General features: G+C 42.0%; 1 protein-coding gene across 2 annotated transcripts in view; it reads left to right on the top strand.

Annotated features, from left to right (window-relative positions):
- Window positions 1–21,434, top strand: part of CAMSAP2 (calmodulin regulated spectrin associated protein family member 2) — an 82,251-nt gene that overhangs the window by 58,028 nt on the left and 2,789 nt on the right. For both annotated transcript variants that reach the window (XM_081865680.1, XM_081865681.1), the window contains 8 exons: window positions 9,416–9,509; window positions 10,552–10,645; window positions 11,611–11,693; window positions 13,687–13,756; window positions 15,663–17,838; window positions 19,057–19,193; window positions 20,029–20,249; window positions 20,791–20,860. In XM_081865680.1, coding sequence (XP_081721806.1) covers window positions 9,416–9,509; window positions 10,552–10,645; window positions 11,611–11,693; window positions 13,687–13,756; window positions 15,663–17,838; window positions 19,057–19,193; window positions 20,029–20,249; window positions 20,791–20,860 — 2,945 coding nt within the window. The remainder of the gene's footprint in view (window positions 1–9,415; window positions 9,510–10,551; window positions 10,646–11,610; window positions 11,694–13,686; window positions 13,757–15,662; window positions 17,839–19,056; window positions 19,194–20,028; window positions 20,250–20,790; window positions 20,861–21,434) is intronic.

Genomic DNA, 21,434 nt, shown 5'->3' with positions numbered 1-21,434 from the left:
GCAGCACCATAATAATAACAATTTAAAAATCATTCTGGCCTACAGTCATGGCCAGTGGAACATTAAAACCTTTTAAGCACTTCATTTTTGGAGTGTAGGCCTAAAAATAATTTGATGGGCAAAAGAAAAAAATAACCTCTGATTGTTCTGATTTAATTGAATTTCTGAGGAGAATGCAACCTGCTTTCATAGCTTGATATATATTGATTTCTCTCTCTTCCTTACCCTGCTCACCCAGACTGCTTCGATCCACTGTTGCTATTCTCGTGTTGTTTTCTTTTACTACTCCTCTAAGGAATGTACCACTTCTTGTTAGCGGGGAACTGGCTTACATCAAATCTGCAGTATGTGCAGATTGCAGTGCGTACAATTTCTGCCTTTAGCAGTTAGGCTTGGTGCAGAGAGCGTCCAACAGCACCCAGGATAATTTATGTCCATGGATTATAAACTGCATTTGCTTGTGTGTAGTTTATTCCACTTTTTCAAATAGCAAACATAACTGCTTAATTACTTATTAAATTCACAATTCACTGCCTCAATCATTTTAATGAGTAATTTTCTAAAAATCTGCGTGTGGACTGAAAGATTTGTAACAATAGGACAACTTGATTCGTCTCTGATGATCTGCTTTGTGCAGAACCAGGACTTGAAATGCTTATTTGCCAAGGCTTGAATATGAGTGCAATTCAACAAAACCACCCTGATAACATTAGCAGTGGTTCCGTGCCCACATGCCGTCCTCCCAGGTTTGCAGAGGTTTGCCTAGGATTGGAATGAGATATAGTAAAGTTCTGGTTACATGCCAAGCCTGTAAGAAATGATCTACGCTCCAAACAGTTTGTTTCCAAGGTGAGATTTTGAGAGCAGAGCCTGGGCCCTAAGAAAGAACCAGTGAGCATCTAATCATTTTGTGGAGTTTTAAAGAGAGGGTAGATTCCTTTAATGCTAGGGATGTTAAATAGCATCAGGAATGCTTGGGATACATTTGTACGTCAGGGGAGCTTTTGACAGCTTGTGCTCCATCAAACCAGTTGTGGTCCACCAGTGATCTGAGAAACCTCTCATTTCCCACCTTGTTAGACTGGAACTGGAAAATGCAGACTGAAAAATCAGAATGCAGCTCATGCCTGTGATTTGCATACCTGGTAGATTGCAGGTTATTTGATTCATTCTTAAGGAGGTATGCATGTGGTGTTTTTATGCATTAAAGTTATTTTTTTTCTCCTGATCTCTGCAGTTTTCCATTATGCACTGTGAAGTAGGTCATGTTTAGCCACTGAGAGTTAATTGCTTTCAAAGGGAATCAGCAAAAGGAGGAAGAAACTGGATCATTTTCCAACTGCTTCTTTGTAACGCATGTCCTACTTTAGACAGTTGTAGGAGTTTTCTTTTAAATTCTCTGCTGGCCAAAGAAGCATGCATGTTACTGAGCCCTGCATAATAGTCTGAATTCCTGTATCTGCTATGCATCAACTTCTTATGAAACATTAATGTTCAAAGAGCTCCAGTCTGAACCCACTTTTCTTGAAAGTCGGTCAGCCGGATTTTAGATGCATCAGGTACAATAATGCATGCTTCACTGACCGAAAGCCAAGACAGTCCGCTAGTATACTTCTTAAAAGATGATTTATCTGTTTTAAAAAGTAGCTGCTGCTACAACTGTTTCCTCACTAAGGCTTGTGTCGATGAAACATTATTTGTTCTTTCTAAAATCTATAGATTTACTGCAGACTAATCAAGCTTGTTTGGTTGGCAGAGGGATGAAATTACACATAGTATACAGTATGCTTTCTGTGTTGCTTTTGGAAGACATACCTTTTGTGAAAGCCCTAATTACCATTTGTAAGATATGAAAATACATCATTGATACCTCAGGACCTGAATCTGTGTCTGAAAGTGTACATATAGCAAAGGAACCCAGAAACATTTCTTAGGCTTGTGTGTGTTCTTCCAGGGTTAGATATTGTGGGTGGAATTCAACTAGACAGTTGCATGAAAAGAGCAACTCTTTCGCTTGTGCAGCTGGTCTTCCCCCCTCTCCACCTTACATACACCCTATGCTGTCCCCAAATCTGCTTTAGAGTGTTGAGAGAAACCCTAGAACAGATTTTTTTGGGGGGGTAAGGGGCAGAAGAGTAGGAGAACGTTCGTTGTGCAAGGAGAAATCATTGTGACAGCAGAATGATTTCTTTAGCACTTCATTGAATTCCACCCTGTCTTTTACTTGTGTTTTATGGAGCCATAGAGGTGTCCACAAGAAAAGAATTGAAGTAGTTTGGATTCATATACACTATCTCAAACATAACTATTATAAATCCACAATTACCTTTCTACTGAGCTTCATATACATATGCCTCTTTAACACCTGTGACTTTCAGTACATGAGAACATGGCCAGATCTAAGGGGAGTGAATTTACCTGTTTTCCATTCATTCTGAAAAATATCAAAGGCTATTTGATTATAACAATTAACATGTCCATAATAATATTTTGAATTTATATGTATTGTACTATGAAATTTAAGTGCTTTACATGCATTATGCTAGTTCTGAAAACAGCCCTGTAAGAATTATTCATTTAAACAATTTATATACTGCTTCACTACAACCATCCCTTAAGTGATGTACAAAAATACAATAAAGAAAGTCAGTTAGAAATATAAAATCAAAATTCAGTTAAAATGCCTGCAGGAATATATATTTTTTTAAAAAAAGTCTACAGTAGGTAGCAGGTGTTCCGTAGGGATGGGGATGGTCTGACTTCAAATGGAAGAGATTTCCATAAAAGTATCTCTCTTGTATGGTTGTGAGAGAAGAGTGATGTGAATAAAACCTCATAGAGAATTCATGGCAGAAGCAAGGGATTCATTCAGTCTCTTAGCTGCTAATTTATTGTTACTCCACTGCTCAAAGACTTTCAGAGTGTTTTACATCATCATCATTTTAAAAAAGAAACTAGCAAGCAACGAACAGTCTTGACATAACAACAAAGTAAAAAGCCTAGGCAGATAAAGATTTTCACCAGGCTTTGGAAAAACCTTCAGACTGTGCCATGTGAGCTTTCCTGGAAAAATTGTTCTGTAACCAATGTGTCTAAGTAGAAAAGAACACATCCTGAGTCCTGTTTGGGTGATACCATAGGACTCACCCAATGACATATACATGGAACAGCCTCCACTTGCTGGCCCCATTGTCTACATGAGTTTGTTGGAAAAGTGCAGGAACCCAGGTTCTAAGCTATTTAGAGACTTTAAAGATAAGAATCAGCACTTTGGATTGTGCTTGGAAACAGATTGGTAGTCTGTGTAACTGATTCAAAACTAGCATGGTCCATTTCCCACCAGTCCTTTTTGGTCATCTCACTACTCTGTTTTGTACCAATGCATAAAACAGTGTGGTGGGACGGATTATCCCTGTCAAAGTTACAACAGGTACATTATGCCATGTAAACCTTTTGGGCCTCCAACACTAAGGGGTAACCTGGAAAACCGCAATTTGTTGACCTGTTCCTTTCTGGGGAGTGCAACACCATTCAGAAATGGTTGACTGACACTTCACAGGTCAGGCAAGCCACTCGCCAGCAGTACCTCTATCTTGTTTCTGTTGAGCTTCAGTTACAGGCACTAGTTTTAACACATCCATGGCCTCATCTGAATATGAGAAATGAAACCCTTCAATTTGCGAGATAGGGGACAAGGCAGGGCCTTGAAGCGCACCATAGCATAAAAACCATGGGGCAAAGTCACAGTCCTCCAGCACCTCCTTCTGGAAGCAGCCATCCAAATAGGAACATAAGACTCCTATACAATAAGCAATCCAGAAGACTGGAGTGTGCTGCACTACAAAACATTTAACAAAGGATGTCCTCTGTTAAACATTTAACAGAGGACAGGATCACACTTCAAAACGACCTTGACAGATTAGAGAACTGGGCCAAAACAAACAAGATGAATTTTAACAGGGAGAAATGTAAAGTATTGCACTTGGGGAAAAAAATTGAGAGGCACAAATACAAGATGGGTGACACCTGGCTTGAGAGCAGTACATGTGAAAAGGATCTAGGAGTCTTGGTTGACCACAAACTTGACATGAGCCAACAGTGTGACGCGGCAGCTTAAAAAGCCAATGCAATTCTGAGCTGCATCAATAGGAGTATAGCATCTAGATCAAGGGAAGTAATAGTGCCACTGTATTCTGCTCTGGTCAGACCTCACCTGGAATACTGTGTCCAGTTCTGGGCACCACAGTTCAAGAAGGACACTGACAAACTGGAACGTGTCCAGCGGAGGGCAACCAAAATGGTCAAAGGCCTGGAACCGATGCCTTATGAGGAACGGCTAAGGGAGCTGGGCATGTTTAGCCTGGAGAAGAGGAGGTTAAGGGGTGGTATGATAGCCATGTTCAAATATATAAAAGGATGTCACATAGAGGAGGGAGAAAGGTTGTTTTCTGCTGCTCCAGAGAAGTGGACACAGAGCAATGGATCCAAACTACAAGAAAGAAGATTCCACCTAAACATTAGGAGGAACTTCCTGACAGTAAGAGCTGTTTGACAGTGGAATTTGCTGCCAAGGAGTGTGGTGGAGTCTCCTTCTTTGGAGGTCTTTAAGCAGAGGCTTGACAACCATATGTCAGGAGTGCTCTGATGGTGCTTCCTGCTTGGCAGGGGGTTGGACTCGATGACCCTTGTGGTCTCTTCCAACTCTATGATTCTATGATTCTATTCTATGAAAGGATGAGAACTCCTTTGGAAGCTCTCACTAATGTAGTTGAATAAAGGGATTGTTCCTTTAGTGCAGTGTTTCCCAACCTTGGGCCTCCAGCTATTTTTGGACTACAATTCCCATCATCCCTTGCCACTGATCTTGCTAGTCAGGGATGATGGGAGTTGTAGTTCAAAAACAGCTGGAGGCCCAAGGTTGGGAAACACTGCTTTTAGTGCACTGTGACCTCATCTTTTGTGACATTTAAGTCAATGGCTAGCTTATAGAGAATAATGAAGGTTGGAATATGCTTGCAAAGTAAAACTGGAGATCTCAACCTTACCCTCTAGTGTTAAATAAATTACTGAGCGTTTTGAAATGTTGTCAAATACTGTATGGTGTATGGAGAGATAATAGGTGGCTCAGTAGATGTCATAGGCAGGATCTGAACAAGATTTAAAACTTGTTTAAAGCGTTAAATACTTATTTATTTATTTATTTATTTATTTATTTATTTGGTCCCCCTGCGGCACATTCCATGGGGCTAGTGCAAACCCTTTAAGTTTGCCTGAGCAGCACTTTGGAGCCTGACCTGTATATTGCATGAAATACTTGGTTCAGTATAATGTGTTTTTTTTTAATCCAATAAAAAAATGTTGAAGTGCTATCTCCCACCTCTTTTCTCTCTTGAATGGAAAATATTCCTGTTCATTTTAATATCAAAGGCAGCATTCCCCCCTCTCATTCCAATGCCATTTGTAGCTTGCATGAAATTACTGCGGCAACAAGAAGAGAAGAGAAGAGCAAAGGAACTGCAGACATGTGCAAAGGCTCATTCAAAGCTGAGCTTAGAAATCAGTCAAACAGAGCCAATGGCTTTTACAATGTTGAGGCTCAAAAACAGTCTTCCATGATGTTACTAAAATGTATAGTGGGGGAGGGGGTAGTGTGTGTGTTTGAGCTATGTTTCTGGATGTCAAGCATTTTTTAAAAATCAGTTAGCCCCCCCCCCCTTATTTTTCATATTTATAAATCTTATCCTGCAGCAAACATCCTGCACAGTAATTGAAAAAGGAATTTGTCTGTTCATTGTATTTATATTCCACTCCTTTAACTTGGTTTTCTGGGCTTGCAGGCTTATAAAAAATGCAGCTTAAAATATGTATGATGACCAGTTCACACTGGTCCTTATTTGCGTCTTGTAGTTTGGACTGATTCAATTTTATGGCTTTGTTCAGAGGGCAAAAGTTTTGTTTTGCCATTTAATGCAAATTGAACCAACAGTGGTTGTTGGTCACTTTCTGGACATTCTTCTCACTCATAAAGTCCTAAGAACTCCATTCACTCCTGTGGGACCTAAATATGTAAACGCCTTATCAAAACCTTCCTTAGAATTCCCATTTAGAATAATTAAATTAAAACTATATAACAGAATGAACTATAAAGCATATCTATTTTACAATCCTTTTGTGTTCTGATTACTCATCCCATCTTCTTTGATCAAAAACTCTTTCTCCAGACTGATTTAAGATAGTTAACAGCACAGTCCTAGCTTTGTCTATACCAAAGTAAGTCCTACACACCACCTGCAATAGAATATTCATTTTGCAGATTTAGTAAATCAGCCTCCAGTTGGTCCCAGAATAATTATCATATAGTGGGGAACACAGGGTTGGAAGAGTACTGAAACAAAAGACTTACTATAAGCCTTAATGTTGTGGCTATCAAAAGGGCTAAATCTCCTGTTGCTCTGCCACTCTTTATGGGTGCTGCCGCTGTTGGCATGTATACTAAACACCCATTAATCACATTTTTGTGCGCATTCAGGTTTCCGGCAAAGCAGCTATATCAAATTTCCTTAAATATTTAGAAAGGCTGGATCACAGGTCTTCCTCATTCACCCACGGTATACCATAAGGGGAAAAAACAATACCTCTGATATTTAGCCACTGCTTCTTACAAGGTTTGACCAATTATTACACTGTCATGAGGATCTATTATACACAGATGATAAAGGTCCAAATCTGACATCATTACACCAAGCTTATTTTCCTCATTTCTTTTCATTTTCTGGGATGTGAGCCCATTTCATAAGGCTTTTGTTCTCTTTGTCTAGTCTGCTCCTAAGCATGAGCATCAGTGCACCAACTTTCTGAGCAGTAGAGGATCATTCTGTCCTAAGTAAGAGTCAATCTGTCCTAAGAATTGCCTGTTCCAAACTCCCAGCTAGTTTACTTTGCGGTGTGCTCAAATCTCTTTATGATGTCATCGTGTATTACGACTGGAAACATTTGGAAGAAGTTGAACAGTCCTTCCTCAACCTCGTCAGGGATGGTCCTAGCTATAGTTTTAGCTCCTTGTATTTCTTCCTTGGGTCATAGTAAGTTTGGTTTTGGTCTGGCCTCCCCTGCTGCTCCATGACCATATCCAGTTTCCTGAAGAGCCATAGGTCAGTGATAGAGCATCTGGTTTGCATGCAAAACGCCCCAGGTTCAGTGCTCCAGGTAGCACTGGGAACGTCCTCCATCTGAAATTTTGACAGTAAGTGTAGGGTGACACTTGGAAGACAATGCAGTGGTACCTCGGGTTACATACGCTTCAGGTTACATACGATTCAGGTTACAGACTCCACTAACCCAGAAATAGTACCTCGGGTTAATAACTTTGTTTCAGGATGAGAACAGAAATTGTACTCCGGCGGCACGGCAGCAGCGGGAGGCCCCACTAGCTAAAGTGGTGCTTCAGGTTAAGAACAGTTTCAGATTAAGAACGGACCTCCAGAACGAATTAAGTACTTAGCCCGAGGTACCACTGTACTGAGCTAGATGAACCAATGGTCTTAGAGAAGGCATTGGTATCTGGGACCAATAAATAGTACAGTGGTACCTCTGGTTGCAAATGGGATCCATTCCGGAGGTCCATTCGCAACCTGAAAAGAACGCAACCCGCGGGTCGCTGCTTCTGCGCATGCACGTGACATCATTTTGCGCATCTGCGCATGCCATGTGCAAGCGGCGAAACCCGGAAGTAACCCTTTCCGGTACTTCCGGGTCACCGCGGGACATAACCTGAAAACGCGCAACCTGAAGCAAATGTAACATGGGGTATGACTGTACATTCTCTTCTCTCTTCCACCCTAAGGAGCTATGCATGGGAGGTTTGGGGGTTTTTTGCATTAGTGCCAACCAAGCTGGCAGTGATACACAGTACCTCACTGGGGCCTTCATCTCATCTTGACTCCAGCTACTTCCTCACTTATGTGTTCTTTTATACCTTCTGTCATCTTTCAGTTTTAAAATATAATATGCTCTTAGTAAAATGTTGATGAATGGCTATACTGTTACATGGCATGGTAATGAAGGACGTATGTACAGTCGTACCTTGGTTCCCGAATGGCTTAGTTGCCGAACAAATCGGTTCCTGAATGCCGCAAACCCAGAAGGAAGTGTTCCAGTTTGTGAATGTTTTTTGGAAGCCAAACTCCTGCAGCCAATCAGAAGCCGTGTCTTGGTTTTTGAATGGTTTCAGGAGTCAAACGGACTCCCGGAATGAATTAAGTTCGAGAACCAAGATAACACTGTATTGTAAAAGGTATAGGAGTAAAGAGTTACCCTAATCGCTTCATTTGACAGCTGAAATATAGCGCTTTAGTCTTTCATTTTATTGCCATCTTGTGGCCAGGAGGGGAAATGATACTCAAAGCCATTTATCTGTATTTAATGAATACAAACTGGTATAGTCAGAAGCTATTTAGTAGTCTGACCAGAATCGTAAAGTATTTTACTCAGTCTTTGAAAAAGAATGTAAACCATGAACAGTAATTTAAATTGTACCATCTTTGCCATTTTTGAAAAATATATTGGATTTTAATGTTCTTACTTGCAGGGCAAAAACCATAGCAACATATTAATTTTACAGATACCACTGAATCTAGTTCCTCTAGAATGGGACCCCCTGCAGTGGTTTCTTCCTTCAGTCCTGTCTGGGGCCTCCCAATTATGACAGACTTTGCATTTCAACCTTCCATTTCTTCCTCAAAACTGGTACCATTATCCTTGCTTACTATTCCCTGCTTCTATCACTTATTGTTGTAGTCCAGTCAGTCCGTCAGGCTATGGCTTTGACATTCATATGAGGAACCTGCTAGCACATTAAGTTCATGGCATGCAAGAATACAAGCAAATTTCATGAAGCCACATTACTGCTATCTTCAAAGATGTGCCCAAGTAATTACATTTTGAACATTGGCTTGGGGAATTTTCTACATGTGGTTTTTAGCAGTACTGTGTAGTATTAAGCCTCTTATGGTAGTTGTCATATCAAGCACACAACATTGTTGTTGTTTTGACCATGGATTCGCTTTTTAGTACAGAACAGATGCAACAATGGGGGGGGGGGGGAGAGACTTAATATACTGTCCATGTGCTCTTCCCTCAATTCTAGAAAGGTGTATTTTCTTTATACTCTATGGACCAAATGCAACCACATAAAGCCTCACTAGTGCAATGCAACTTTCTGCCTCCTCCCCGCCATCAGCGTGTGTGTGTGTGTGTAGAATCTCCAGAACAGCGGGGGGGGGGGGGGGAGTAGAAAGGAGATCATATTGTCCAGCAAGTTGAAGTTCTTGTGCTGATAGAACAGTTTAAAGGGCACAATGTTGAATTCATCTCTATGTTTTTTACTTCTAATTAAGCTTCCATCTCTAATTTACAGAGCAATTATTTGGTGTTCATGGCAGAGCTCTTCTGGTGGTTTGAAGTAGTGAAGCCATCATTTGTTCAGCCTCGAGTTGTAGTTCATCCTCAAGGTAACCTTTCTTCTTACAGTGGTGCCCCGCAAGACGAACGCCTCACAAGACGGAAAACCCGCTAGACGAAAGGGTTTTCTGTTTTTCGAGGTGCTTCGCTAAACGAATTTCTCTATGGGGTTGCCTCGCAAGATGAAAAAATCTTGCGAGTTCCTGCGGTTTTCCCCCCGGTTTTTTTCGCCCTTTCCCTAAGCGCTAAGCCGCTTATCAGCTGTTCCGCTGATAAGCCGCCTCTCAGCTGATCGCTAAAAGCCGCTAGACCGCTAATAGCGCTAATCCACTAAGCTGTCAATGGGCTTGCTTCGCAAGACGAAAAAACCGCTAGACGAAGAGAATCGCGGAACGGATTAATTTCGTCTTGCGAGGCCCCACTGTAGTTGCTTCACATTATGCTAAATTATGTGCGCTCCATGGATGTCAGGTTAAAATAGTGCTAACTCAGTACATAACCCCCTGGCCAGCAACTAGTTTTAAAATAGGGGTCATATTTACAGTTGGTGAGGATGGGAAGTCACATTAGCTGCATCTGCCCAGACACAGGCAAATGTCTTCTCAAACCCCCTTTCCACAGTGCAAATAGCAGCAGGAGCTTGGGCAGGGTTTGAGGAGAGGGACCGTAGTTCAGTGGTAATGCCACACAGGTGCTTTCCATGCAGAAGGTCCCAGCTTCAATCCCTGGCATTGCTAGCTTTAAAAAAAATTGGTAGCAGGTGATTTGAAATTGTGCCCAGGAGCATATTGGTAACCCAGGCAAATGTTCTAATATGTTCACACAGCTGCATTGTCATGAGCACCCTTGTTGCTGCATTCTAAACCAACTGAAGCTTTGCCTGTGTCTTGGTTCTTACATGAATTTACTCTAGAGTTGTGTCAAACTGGTTGCTTTAAATTTTTCTGGCTAAGAAATTTAGTTATTTATATGGATGTGTATGGTGTTAACTTGCTTGTTCTTCTGATGTTATGGATCCCAGCTTGGCTGTTGTTCTTTTGTTGACTTTTACTTCTACAGCTATAATATATAAAATGTCAATCTTTGTTTTAGCTGATGTTGCAAAAGAAGCATCCTCTGTTCCTGCTGCCAATGCCAATAGAAGAAACTATCCAGAAGTTTCACACGATTCTGACCTGATAGCCAGGTATAATTCCCAACCTCCTTTTTGTAGGTATTTATATGGCTAGTTTTAACTAAAAAACAACAACAGTGCTCAACAGTGATTCTTTTTTGGCTTGGCTCTTTTTATTTATTATTGTTAACCTAACCACAAGCTTTAATACCAACCATAGCGAGGCTATTTTCAAACCACCACCACAACAAGCTCTTTCTTCCAAGTGTCAGACACAAAGTCCTCATTTTGTCACTGAGACAGCTTATAAACTTGCTAGTGGAATTAATAGAGCCTTGTAGGGCCCAAATATCTTGTTTGTTAAGGATCTGGTGTTCTATTCAGCAGGAAGTCAATTAGCCTTTATAAATGTTTGGTTGGTGGTATCCATAAGATTCGTCTGTGATACAAGGACCAATGCACAATCAGCTGTGTCTCCATGGGGGGCAGGTTTCAGTTTTTCTTCCAGCAGCCTTTCACACCTGTGAAAAAGGAATGTGGCATTGTGAAAAACTGAGGGAGAATTTCACTTTACTCCTTGGCTTCTCTTCTCCAAGTGAGCTATAAACACTGTAACACTACTAGCACCGAATATATTATTTGCAACACGCAGTTCATAGATGGAATTAAAATTTCTAAAAATGCCATAATATCGCAGTTATGTGATGTTTTAAGAAATTCTGTAATGAAGATAATAATTCCCCTCAGATGCCACAGATAACTCACGTGTTGTAAGAAATTTATATTTAGCTCTTTGACTGAATTGAGACAGAAGTACAAATTATTATGCCAATACAAGTATTTCTGAATACCTTTTCATATGATAACAGATTCAGTTAAAATTTGACCTCTCAAATCTAGAAATATATTTTAATTACACTAAATTCATGCTTTCAGGCCTAGTTTAAAGCATGATATTGTCTCCTGAAATGTTCAGGGCTGCGAGATTTTAAATTAGAACAAGTTAACCGTGGTGTTCTGTTTTTGGTTGTTTGCAGTGTGGAATGCCCAGCTTTCCCACCATCTCATCAGATTCCAGCTGCTAGCCATGCTCACCAGCAGCCTTATACACCTGCTCCAGGTAATAGCAAAAAGCTGAGATATTCTGCTTTTTCCCTGTTCATATTTGTTTTATCCAAAGGTTCCCTTCCTTTGTTGGTAGTATGTCTTCTGCCAGAAGAAGGGAACCTTTTTTCCAACCATTATTTAATTTTATCTTTAAGTATTAAACTACAGAATGCTACATATGAGTGCCGAGAATTATTAGACTATTAGAATTACAAGGGGAAGGGTTGCAGCACAGTAGTAGACCAGCTGCTTTGCTTGTACAAAATCCCATGTTGAATTCCCAGGATCTCCAAGTAGGGCTGGACTGACTGGATGCAAAAGAGTGGTGGGAGGCACCCGCTGGGGAACCCCCAAGGAAGCCCTCAAGGGAAGAAGGCTCAGAGCCAGGGGGCTGGTGGTAGGATGGCGATGAGTGGTCAGAGGGAGCAGACTGGGAAAAGAAAGGTGTCAGAAGCTGAAGAGGCAACAGGGCTTAGTGAACAGGAAGAGGATGTGACAGACAGCAGTCCAGAACCAGAGGCTGGAGAGGAGTGGGGCCAGGAGACAGGGAAGAGGCAGGCTGCTGAAGAAGCCAGGGAGTCTTACCCTCCTGCTGTGACCAGCTCCCCTCCCCATTGGTCTCCCGGAACACACATAGAAATGAAAAGAGCAGAGGAGAGTTTGGTTGCGCACCAACATAGTCTCTGATTTCTTGGGGGGAAAGCCCTGGAGAGGAGGGGACTTAGGCAGCTGTGGGAAAACAGGGACCTTCATTCCTCACAACTGTCTCATTGGAGCTAGAGCTATTGGGGAGAGTTGCTGGGATCACTAGGCTGTTTTTGTTTCTTTGAATAAAAAGTTAACTTCACTGACACTGGTGTTTTTTTTAATTGCTCACCTTCACCTGACTTTGGCTCTTGACACGTACCTGGGCTTCCTTGCACCCTTGGCAGGGAGCTATATTACTGCTCCCCATTCTTTGCAGCTTTGGCAAGGAGATGTATTGGTGCCTCATCCCATCCCTTGTTCCCTTTCCGAAGGAGGCTGTGTGCCACATCTGGCCGCCCAGAACAGCAGAGGAGTGGCCAGGGAAGTGTGCAGGCTGGCAGGCAGACATCTAGCTGCTGCAAGCCTGGGTGGAAAGGCATGATTCCCCTGCTGGGAATGTCACCTGTATGAAATCCTGGAGAGCTGCTGTTAGTCAGTGTAGTAGACAGAGTTGACCTTGTTGGATTAATGGTCTGCATCTGGGTCAATATAAGGCAGATTCCTATGTTAGATCTATCCTGGAAAGCTTTATTTATGCAATATGCATTTTCATTTTCTGGCCCACCTCATCCTTGCAGCAGCCCAGAGAGGTAGCTTATGATGAAGATAGTAACTGATGCTATGTTGCCTAGGGAGTTTTATGGCTCAGTGGATATTTGAATCTGGATCTCTCATCATAGTATGATACTCTATTCCCTTGCTATCCATTATTAACACAAAAAAGTGGAGCAAGAGAAATAGGAACGAGCGAATCACAATTTTCAAGTTCAATTGAATCATTCTGTATCTTTTTAAAGTACAAGGCATAGGCAAGCAGTAATATAGACCAATGTGGGAATATTCTGTAGAACTAATTTTTTGTGATTCCCATCTCTGTGTATCTCTTTTTTTCCACGGTAAAGCATATTTTTAAGTAGGGGATTAGTATTAATGGCATAAACACAATTCATGTTATTTATTGTTGACAGAAGTACACTGAATGGTTGCATTCCCAACGTAACTGATGTCGGTGAATTTAAGTACTTTGGCTTAGGGCTTTACCTGGATAGTAATGTACAGAGCCATAGATGCGCATTCTTTGATAATTTTCTGCAAAATGTTGAATGAGATGTAAATTAATTTATTTGGTCTGTCTGCTTTAAATCGAATCAAGAGCAGAAGCCACCTATTTGATTTGTTAACTGGAAGTTTTTTAACCATCTTTTTAAAAGTTTCAAAAGAATTCACCCTTATATGTTTTTTGTTTTGATTTTGGATAGGCGGCATTAGACGATCTACATCTATGTCTTATATGGATGGATACGTAGGGACATGGCCCAAAGAAAAGAGGTAAGTCATTGGTTAGTTGGTGCCATACTGCCATAATGTTTCATTTCCTATTGTGTGATGCAAGGGGATTAATCCTTCAATTGAGTAGCCTTGCTCTGAAAAACCGTTCATGGATTACACATGGGGAAGTACACTGAAAAGCCACAGGATTCATATACACATACAAAGCAAGATCTAATATAGCATGAACAAGTGTGCCTTCTGCATTTATCTTTCCTCCTCACCCTGCAGAGGTTTGGGGGGCCCTCCAGAACCAGTGTTGGGGCCCTGCTATGCAAGTGGATTTCCATTGCACAGGCAGGCAAGCGTCGTTGGATGTCGCCCAGAATCATTAAAGTGAAAAGCTCTATAGATGCAAATCTGTAGACATAGGCCCCACTTCTAAGATCCATAACCTCTCGTTTGTGGAAGATGGTACAGAGTAAGCAGATCCTGTGCATGTACGTGCTACATGTGAAAGCAATACGCTTGGCATCAGGAGTTGCTGGAAGGAGGCATACAAGTCTCCATCCAACTATCTTAGGGCCTCCACTCTGCATTTGTGTAGGGTTCACTCCTTAGCCCTTTCATCTCCAAAATAATATCCCACAAGGCAGCAGAGGTTTAGGATCAGAGTTTTCCTTCTCCTAGATGTGCTACCTTCCCAGATGAGCCCCATCTGCCCCTCACTTCTTTCTACAGCATGTGCAGAAACTGCCTTCTTGATCCTTGGACCCACTACTGGTCTTGTCTGCTGAAACTGCCAGAACCTGTCTTTGAATGCAGGGAAAGTCCCTAACTCACTGAAGGTTTGAGACCCATTGACTACCCTTCACCTCATTTATCCGACCAGTCAAAGTTGTTCCCAGGGTGTGGCTGCTGTCCCATGCAGACAGCTTCTAGGAGCCACTGGCAAGAGTTGAGTGCAGGGTGGGGACCAAAGATGGACAAACTACCCTAGAAGGAACACGACATGTCCTCCCCCAGCACATGCATTTTAGAAAGGGAAAATAGATGGAAGTTCTGCACCACTTAGGAGCCTCCTCTTGTAGCTCAAATTGTGTGGTGGGTCTTTCTTCCTGGCTTGCTTGTTTGCTTCTGTCAATTGTCAAGAGAGAATGGACATCCCTACTCCTTTTTGAGAAGGGTTTTCACTTTTATATTTACAAAAATGATATAATGGTCACAAGGACATTTTGCAAGTTATTCAGAACAAGAAAGACATGTATGTAACAGAAGATTAAATAACACTTGTAGATTTTTGTTGGGCCTGAGCCAAATGGATGTGAAGTAATTTTCTGCAGGAAAAAGCACCCTTCTGCTTGGCAGTCATTCAACAAACTGTAACAAAAAGAGGGTAAAAGTGTTTGCCCATTCAGAGTGAGGGCAATTGGTGATCTCATTGGCTGGGATCACCTATATGACCAGTCCAAGAAGAACAGCCCTCACTCTGTCTGTTTTGTTTGCCCTCAGTGACACCAGGTAGTCATATCTTGATTGGCTATGTAGTGCTGTAACGATATAATATCATATTTACTGCTTGATCCCTGGCTGGCTGGGATCACATAGTTCAAGCAGAAAGAAGCCCTAGCAAAGGGGCAACAGATGTGAGAAACAAGGGCTGCACAGAAGATCAAAAAGAGGCAAGGTAGGGATTTGTTTATTTACTATATATATGGAGGGCCCCAAACCTTGAAATGAGCAAACATTTGGTGCAGACCATATCTTTATGCTCAATGGATGTAGGACTAGATAATGCTAATAATGCTGTAACCTTGTATTGCATTTTACTGCTAGAGTTTGAAGCCAGCATTAATGCTATAAAATAAAATATATTGTTTCTTCAATATAAAAATGCTGGAATATTTCCAACCTTTTAAATGGAGGGTTGCTTTAATGGCAGTCTCATTTTTAATTCCCTTTCTAGATCTTCAGCACATGGTGTTTCATTTGACATTTCTTTTGATAAAGAGGACAGCATCCGTGAGACTCCAAACAGAGGAATGACTAGATCTCTCAGCAACGAAGGCATTGCGCAAAATACCAGCCGTATGCCCAGACTTGTTAGAAAGAACCTGTCCTTCAAGCCTGTGAATGGCGAAGAGGAAAGTGAAGATATTGAAGAAGAAAAGGATACAGAATTTTGCAGTGATCTAGAGGCCGACAGCAATCAAAGGAATGCGAACCAGATTAACCCATACAGCCTGCCCAATGGAGCGCTGCAAAACAGGTTGGTTACCGATGAATTTGGCAATCGGATTGAGACACCAAGCATTGAGCAGGCTTTGCAGATTATCCATGATAGTGAGAAATCTCCCAGTGTTACTCAGCCAGAGCAAATTACAAATGGGTTTTTCCTTCACAACAAGGAGATGAGCATCCTGAATTCAAATATTAAACCCAACCAGAGTAATCCCGATATTACTGCAGATACAAAAAGTGCTCTCAGTCCCATGACTGACAATACAGAAGTTGATACTGGAATACATGTCCCTTCAGACATTCCAGAGACTATGGATGAGGATTCAACCTTGAGGGACTATACTGTAAGCCTGGACTCTGATATGGAAGAACCATCTCGATTCCTTCAAGAATTTGATAGCAGAGGCATCAACCATAAGGAACAATTGAGCCCTTGTCCAAGCTCAGTAAGTGCCAAATCACAAGCAGGCAGTAGCGCGTCCTCAAGTTCAGGTGTTAAAATGACCAGCTTTGCAGAGCAGAAATTTAAGAAGCTGAATCATACAGACAGCAGAAGTAGTGGCAGCAGTTCTCAGAAAACTACACCAGAAGGTTCTGAGCTTAACATTCCTCATATGGTTTCTTGGGCTCAAATACCTGAGGAATCTCCTCTCCCTCAGGCAAGAGATACCACACAGTTACTGGCCTCTGAAATGGTGCAACTGAAAATGAAGCTGGAAGAGAAGAGGCGAGCAATTGAAGCGCAGAAGAAGAAGGTTGAGGCTGCTTTCACGAAGCAGAGACAAAAAATGGGAAGGACGGCATTCCTTAACATTGTGAAAAAGAAAGGTGACGGGATTTCACCACTTAGAGAAGAGGCGGCTGGAGCAGAGGATGAGAAAGTGTTCACTGACAGCAGTAGGCCGAAAGAAAAAGATGCCCAAAAGCCATGTGAGCAACTAAACAAGGCCACAGAGGCAATTAAAGCAAGCACTGAAAATCCTCATGTGAAATGGCTGAAGTCCCCAAACACACCGGTTGATATAGAAAAGCAATGCAATTTGGTGAGCCCCTCGGAAGAAAACTTAAATGACAGTGACCTTCTGGAATATACAAAATCTATTGAGAAGCTCAATTCTTCTCTGCATTTCCTGCAGCAAGAAATGCAACGCCTCTCACTTCAGCAAGAGATGCTTATGCAGATGAGGGAGCAACAGGCTTGGGTTATTTCACCACCTCAGCCTTCTCCTCAGAAGCAGGTTCAGGAGCTGAAGCCTTCATTAAGGTTTGCGGGCTCACCCTTCCCTGTTGCCCCATTTTCCGTGGAATCTCCCCGATCTTCCCACCAGTCCCCACAGTCATCCTCTAGGAAGAATTCCACTCTCCCCAGTAAAATGCAAAGGACTCCTAGGCCAAATGAACTGAAATTAACACCTTTGAATCGCACTTTGACTGCACCGCGATCTGTGGACAGCCTTCCTCGTTTGAGAAGATTTTCTCCAAGTCAGGTATCAATTCAAACTAGATCTTTTGTTTGTTTTGGAGATGATGGTGAACGTAACCGCTTGAAGGTCAAAAATACAATGGGACAGGCTGACAAAGAAACAGCAGGTGAGAAAGAAGCAGAACAGGCAGAAAAGGAAAAGCCAGAGGAACAACCGGCCAGGCCTCTGGAATCTACAGTGTCTGAAGTCCTTTCGCAGCCCATTACAGAAACTGTCTGCCTTACCCCAAATGAAGAGGTGCTGAACCCACCAGGATTTCCAGAACCTGCATCCAAAACTGTTAACCTCATAGAAGTTTCCCTCACAGATTTGAAGCCACCAGAAAAGTCAGAAGAGTCTGTTGAGAAATCAGAGGGTGAGAGTGACAAGGAACAATTGGAAGATGACCAAAAAGTGTGCTGTGGATTCTTTTTCAAGGTAAGTGAACGAGGACATCTCAAGCATGCATTTAGGATCTTTTTGCCTCTGGTGGTGGTGGTGAGCAGATGGTCAGGGCCTGTGTAACAGAGGGTATGGCAAGAGTCCATGGTGAGTGGGACCTGGGTGGCTTGTGTTTGGTTGACTCTTTCCATGGATCATCCACCCCTCACAGTCATGCTCCAAACAGCTTGCTAAGCACTTGCTTGAGAAGCTGTTTTGAAGCACAGTTGCAACAGGCAGGAGCTGGGGAATGACTCACCTCTGTTGCCTTTCTCACCATCGTGTATTGTTCAAAATAAAACACTAGGGCAGATAATAAATGATTTAAGCTCCTCTGCAAGTGGAGTTGTATTCACTTCTCCCTGCAAATGTATTGTAAATAAACCATATCATAGGTTACAGGATTGTGGTTGAGTGTAATACAGACATTCTCTGTCCATAGAGGAGTGTGACCCTTTATAGAGGAGTGGTTAATCTAGCACAGCTTCCAGTGGGGTATAATACTACAACTGAACAATCTAATTTTAATAGGTACTAGACCTTGCATGCTTGGGATGTGGGTGGTGCTGTGGGTTAAACCACAGAGCCTAGGGCCTGCCGATCAGAAGGTCGGCGGTTCAAATCCCCATGACGAGGTGATCCCCATCCCTGTTGCTCGGTCCCTGCTCCTACCAACCTAGCAGTTTGAAAGCACGTCAAAGTGCAAGTAGATAAATAGGGGAGGTACCTTCTGGCGGGAAGGTAAAAGGCATTTCCGTGTGCTGCTCTGGTTCTCCAGAAGCGGCTTAGTCCTGCTGGCCACATGACCCAGAAGCTGTACGCCGGCTTCCTCAGCCAATAAAGCGAGATGAGCACCACAACCCCCAAGTCGGCCACGACTGGACCTAATGGTCAGGGGTCCCTTTACTTTTACCTTAGACCTTGCATAATTTGGTATAGTTGTCTCAGTAACTTTAGACCAGGGATGACGAACCTGTGCTGGTCCCCGTGTTTTTGGCCCCATCAATCCCAATCAGCATGACCGATGATCAGAGTGATGGGAGTTGTAGTTCAACAACATCTGGAAGCCCCAGGTGCCACACCCCTGCTTCAGACCAATCTTTAAATTTGTCTCTTGGATCGCAATCCATTTTAGTTCAATGGCTCTACTGTGGATAGAGTCTTCTACCAATGTTGAGATAATGATTGACATTCCTTCCTAAATATTGCTTCAAGGATGATCAAAAGGCTGAAAACGAAATGGCAGTGAAGCGGGCGGCATTGCTGGAGAAGCGATTGAGAAGGGAAAGAGAAACCTTACTTCGGAAGCAGCAACTGGAAGCAGAGTTGGAATATAAGAAAGAAGAAACAAAGTAAGATCAACTGTAGATGCTAGTCATTCTGAGAGAGTTAAATTTAGAAATCAGATGCCTAATTGCTATACCCTATGAGGGATCCTTGTTGTCAAACTGTTTCCTATGCTAAGATCACTTAAAACTTTCTACTAACTGATTAAGATAGGTGTCTCCAACCTTTTTAGGCCAGTGGGACACATTTGGAAATTTTAGAAAGCCAGTCACAAAATGGGTGCCCAGAGGTGTGGCATAACACAAAATGGCTGCCACATCTAAAAGAGCTGAAAGAGGCAGGGCCACACATTGGTGTGGCTGTGCCTCACCCCTTCAGTGAGCAAAAAAGGCACCCACATCAGCCACTGCAACAATCACTCGCAAAGAGAAGCTATTTGCAGCTCTCCTGTGTTCAGAATGAATGAAACGCTGTGTGTCCGATCTTCAGTTAAATGTGAAAATGTGAACATTCTAAAATAAATTTCTTGCATAACTAAGGAATATTAAACTTTCAAAATAATTATTCTTTGAATATTACCAAGAAACCCAAAATTTGATATTTACGGGTACACAATACTAAAGTGTTAGGTGGTACTGAAGTACTAAGGGGCATTTTACTTAATATTTACCCTAATCTGGTTCAACTGCATCTTTAGGAGTATGCCAGTACTTGTGTGAATTGCTCCACAAAGCTTAGCATGAGCGTACAGTTAAAATATGTACACTAAAATTTGGAAACCAGGGTATGTTCTGGGAATGTAACAGGGATACTTGGCATTCGGGTAACTTATAATCAGAAAAAAATGGTTTTAGTTTATGAGAAGGATGGCTTTGCTAATGGCGATGTTGAATTTCTAAGGAGGAAGTCTGAGGAAGAACGTCAGAAGAAGGAAGATGAAAGAGCACGTCGAGAGTTTATTAAGCAAGAATATATAAGGCGGAAGCAGCTGAAACTGATGGAAGATATGGACATTGTCATAAAGCCTCGCCTCCACATGTCCAAACAAAAGAAGCCACGTCCAAAATCCATTCATAGAGATCATATTGAGTCACCTAAAACTCCAATCAAAGGTCCTCCAGGTAATAAATATAAGGAGGAGTCTTGATGCTGCAATTCCAGCTTTGACATTTTGCCCAGAGATTGGGGGGAGAGGGGTTGTTAAATGCTACCAGACTGCTGGTTTTCATTATGCCTAGTTATCACATTAGAAAAGTTACAAAGAATGATTGCTTCATCACTCCTTACATAGTTAAATTTTGAGTCAGCATGACCTGGACCAATACGACAACATTGCCTCTACTTTTAAAGTAGGTTTCCATACTTTTGATACAGAGCTCCATGGTGATGTTTATATTTAGAACAACCTATAACCATACTATCATTTACCTTTACTATATAAAGACTTATGAGGATAAAATACGCATTAAATGTTTACAGATGTAGAGTTCATAGGACCAGTAAAGAGAGAGAATATTTCTTTAAAAACTTAGCAACTTTTCTTTCCTGGTGGTGCATCTAATTCACAGACTCTGTTTTCTGTATCTGCATTCTTTTAAAGTTCCTTGCATTTACCTAGGCTCACACCTTCACTGTGTTGCTGTTCCCCCCATCTCCCCTCAGCATCTAGCCTATCGTTGGCATCATTGAACACCGGAGACGACAGTGTGCAATCGGGCAAGAGAACGCCAAGGTAAATATTCAGTTCCAATTTACATTTGAGAGAAATGATCATATTTATGTGACTTGGCACATCAGTGTGAATTCAGTGAGGCAGTCGTTAATGCATAATTAAGAATAGTTCATGGCTCTTCAGATTAGACCAACTTTGAGTATGTTCCTATAGCCGTTTCCGTACACGGTCGCCACAAAACAGATCTACACATATTTAATTTCCAGGCTGCAGGGAATTGTTTAATTGCTTCTGCTGATATGTACATTTTTTTATTAGATTGCTAGGTATGAGCCAAAACCTGTAGTAACACACACGGAATGGCATACACAAGACACATAAACACACACAGGATTTGTTGTTGTTTAGTCATTTAGTCGTGTCCGACTCTTCGTGACCCCATGAACCAGCGCACACCAGGCACTCCTGTCTTCCACTGCCTCCCGCAGTAGCTTCGAGAACACTGTCCAACCATCTCATCCTCTGTCGTCCCCTTCTCCTTGTGCCCTCAATCTTTCCCAACACCAGGGTCTTTTCCAGGGAGTCTTCTCATGAGTTGGCCAAAGTATTGGAGCCTCAGCTTCAGGATCTGTCC

Source organism: Podarcis erhardii (assembly GCF_964252035.2).
Source record: "Podarcis erhardii genome assembly, chromosome: 6".
NCBI lineage: Eukaryota > Metazoa > Chordata > Lepidosauria > Squamata > Lacertidae > Podarcis > Podarcis erhardii.
This window is presented reverse-complemented; position numbering and strand designations above follow the sequence as displayed.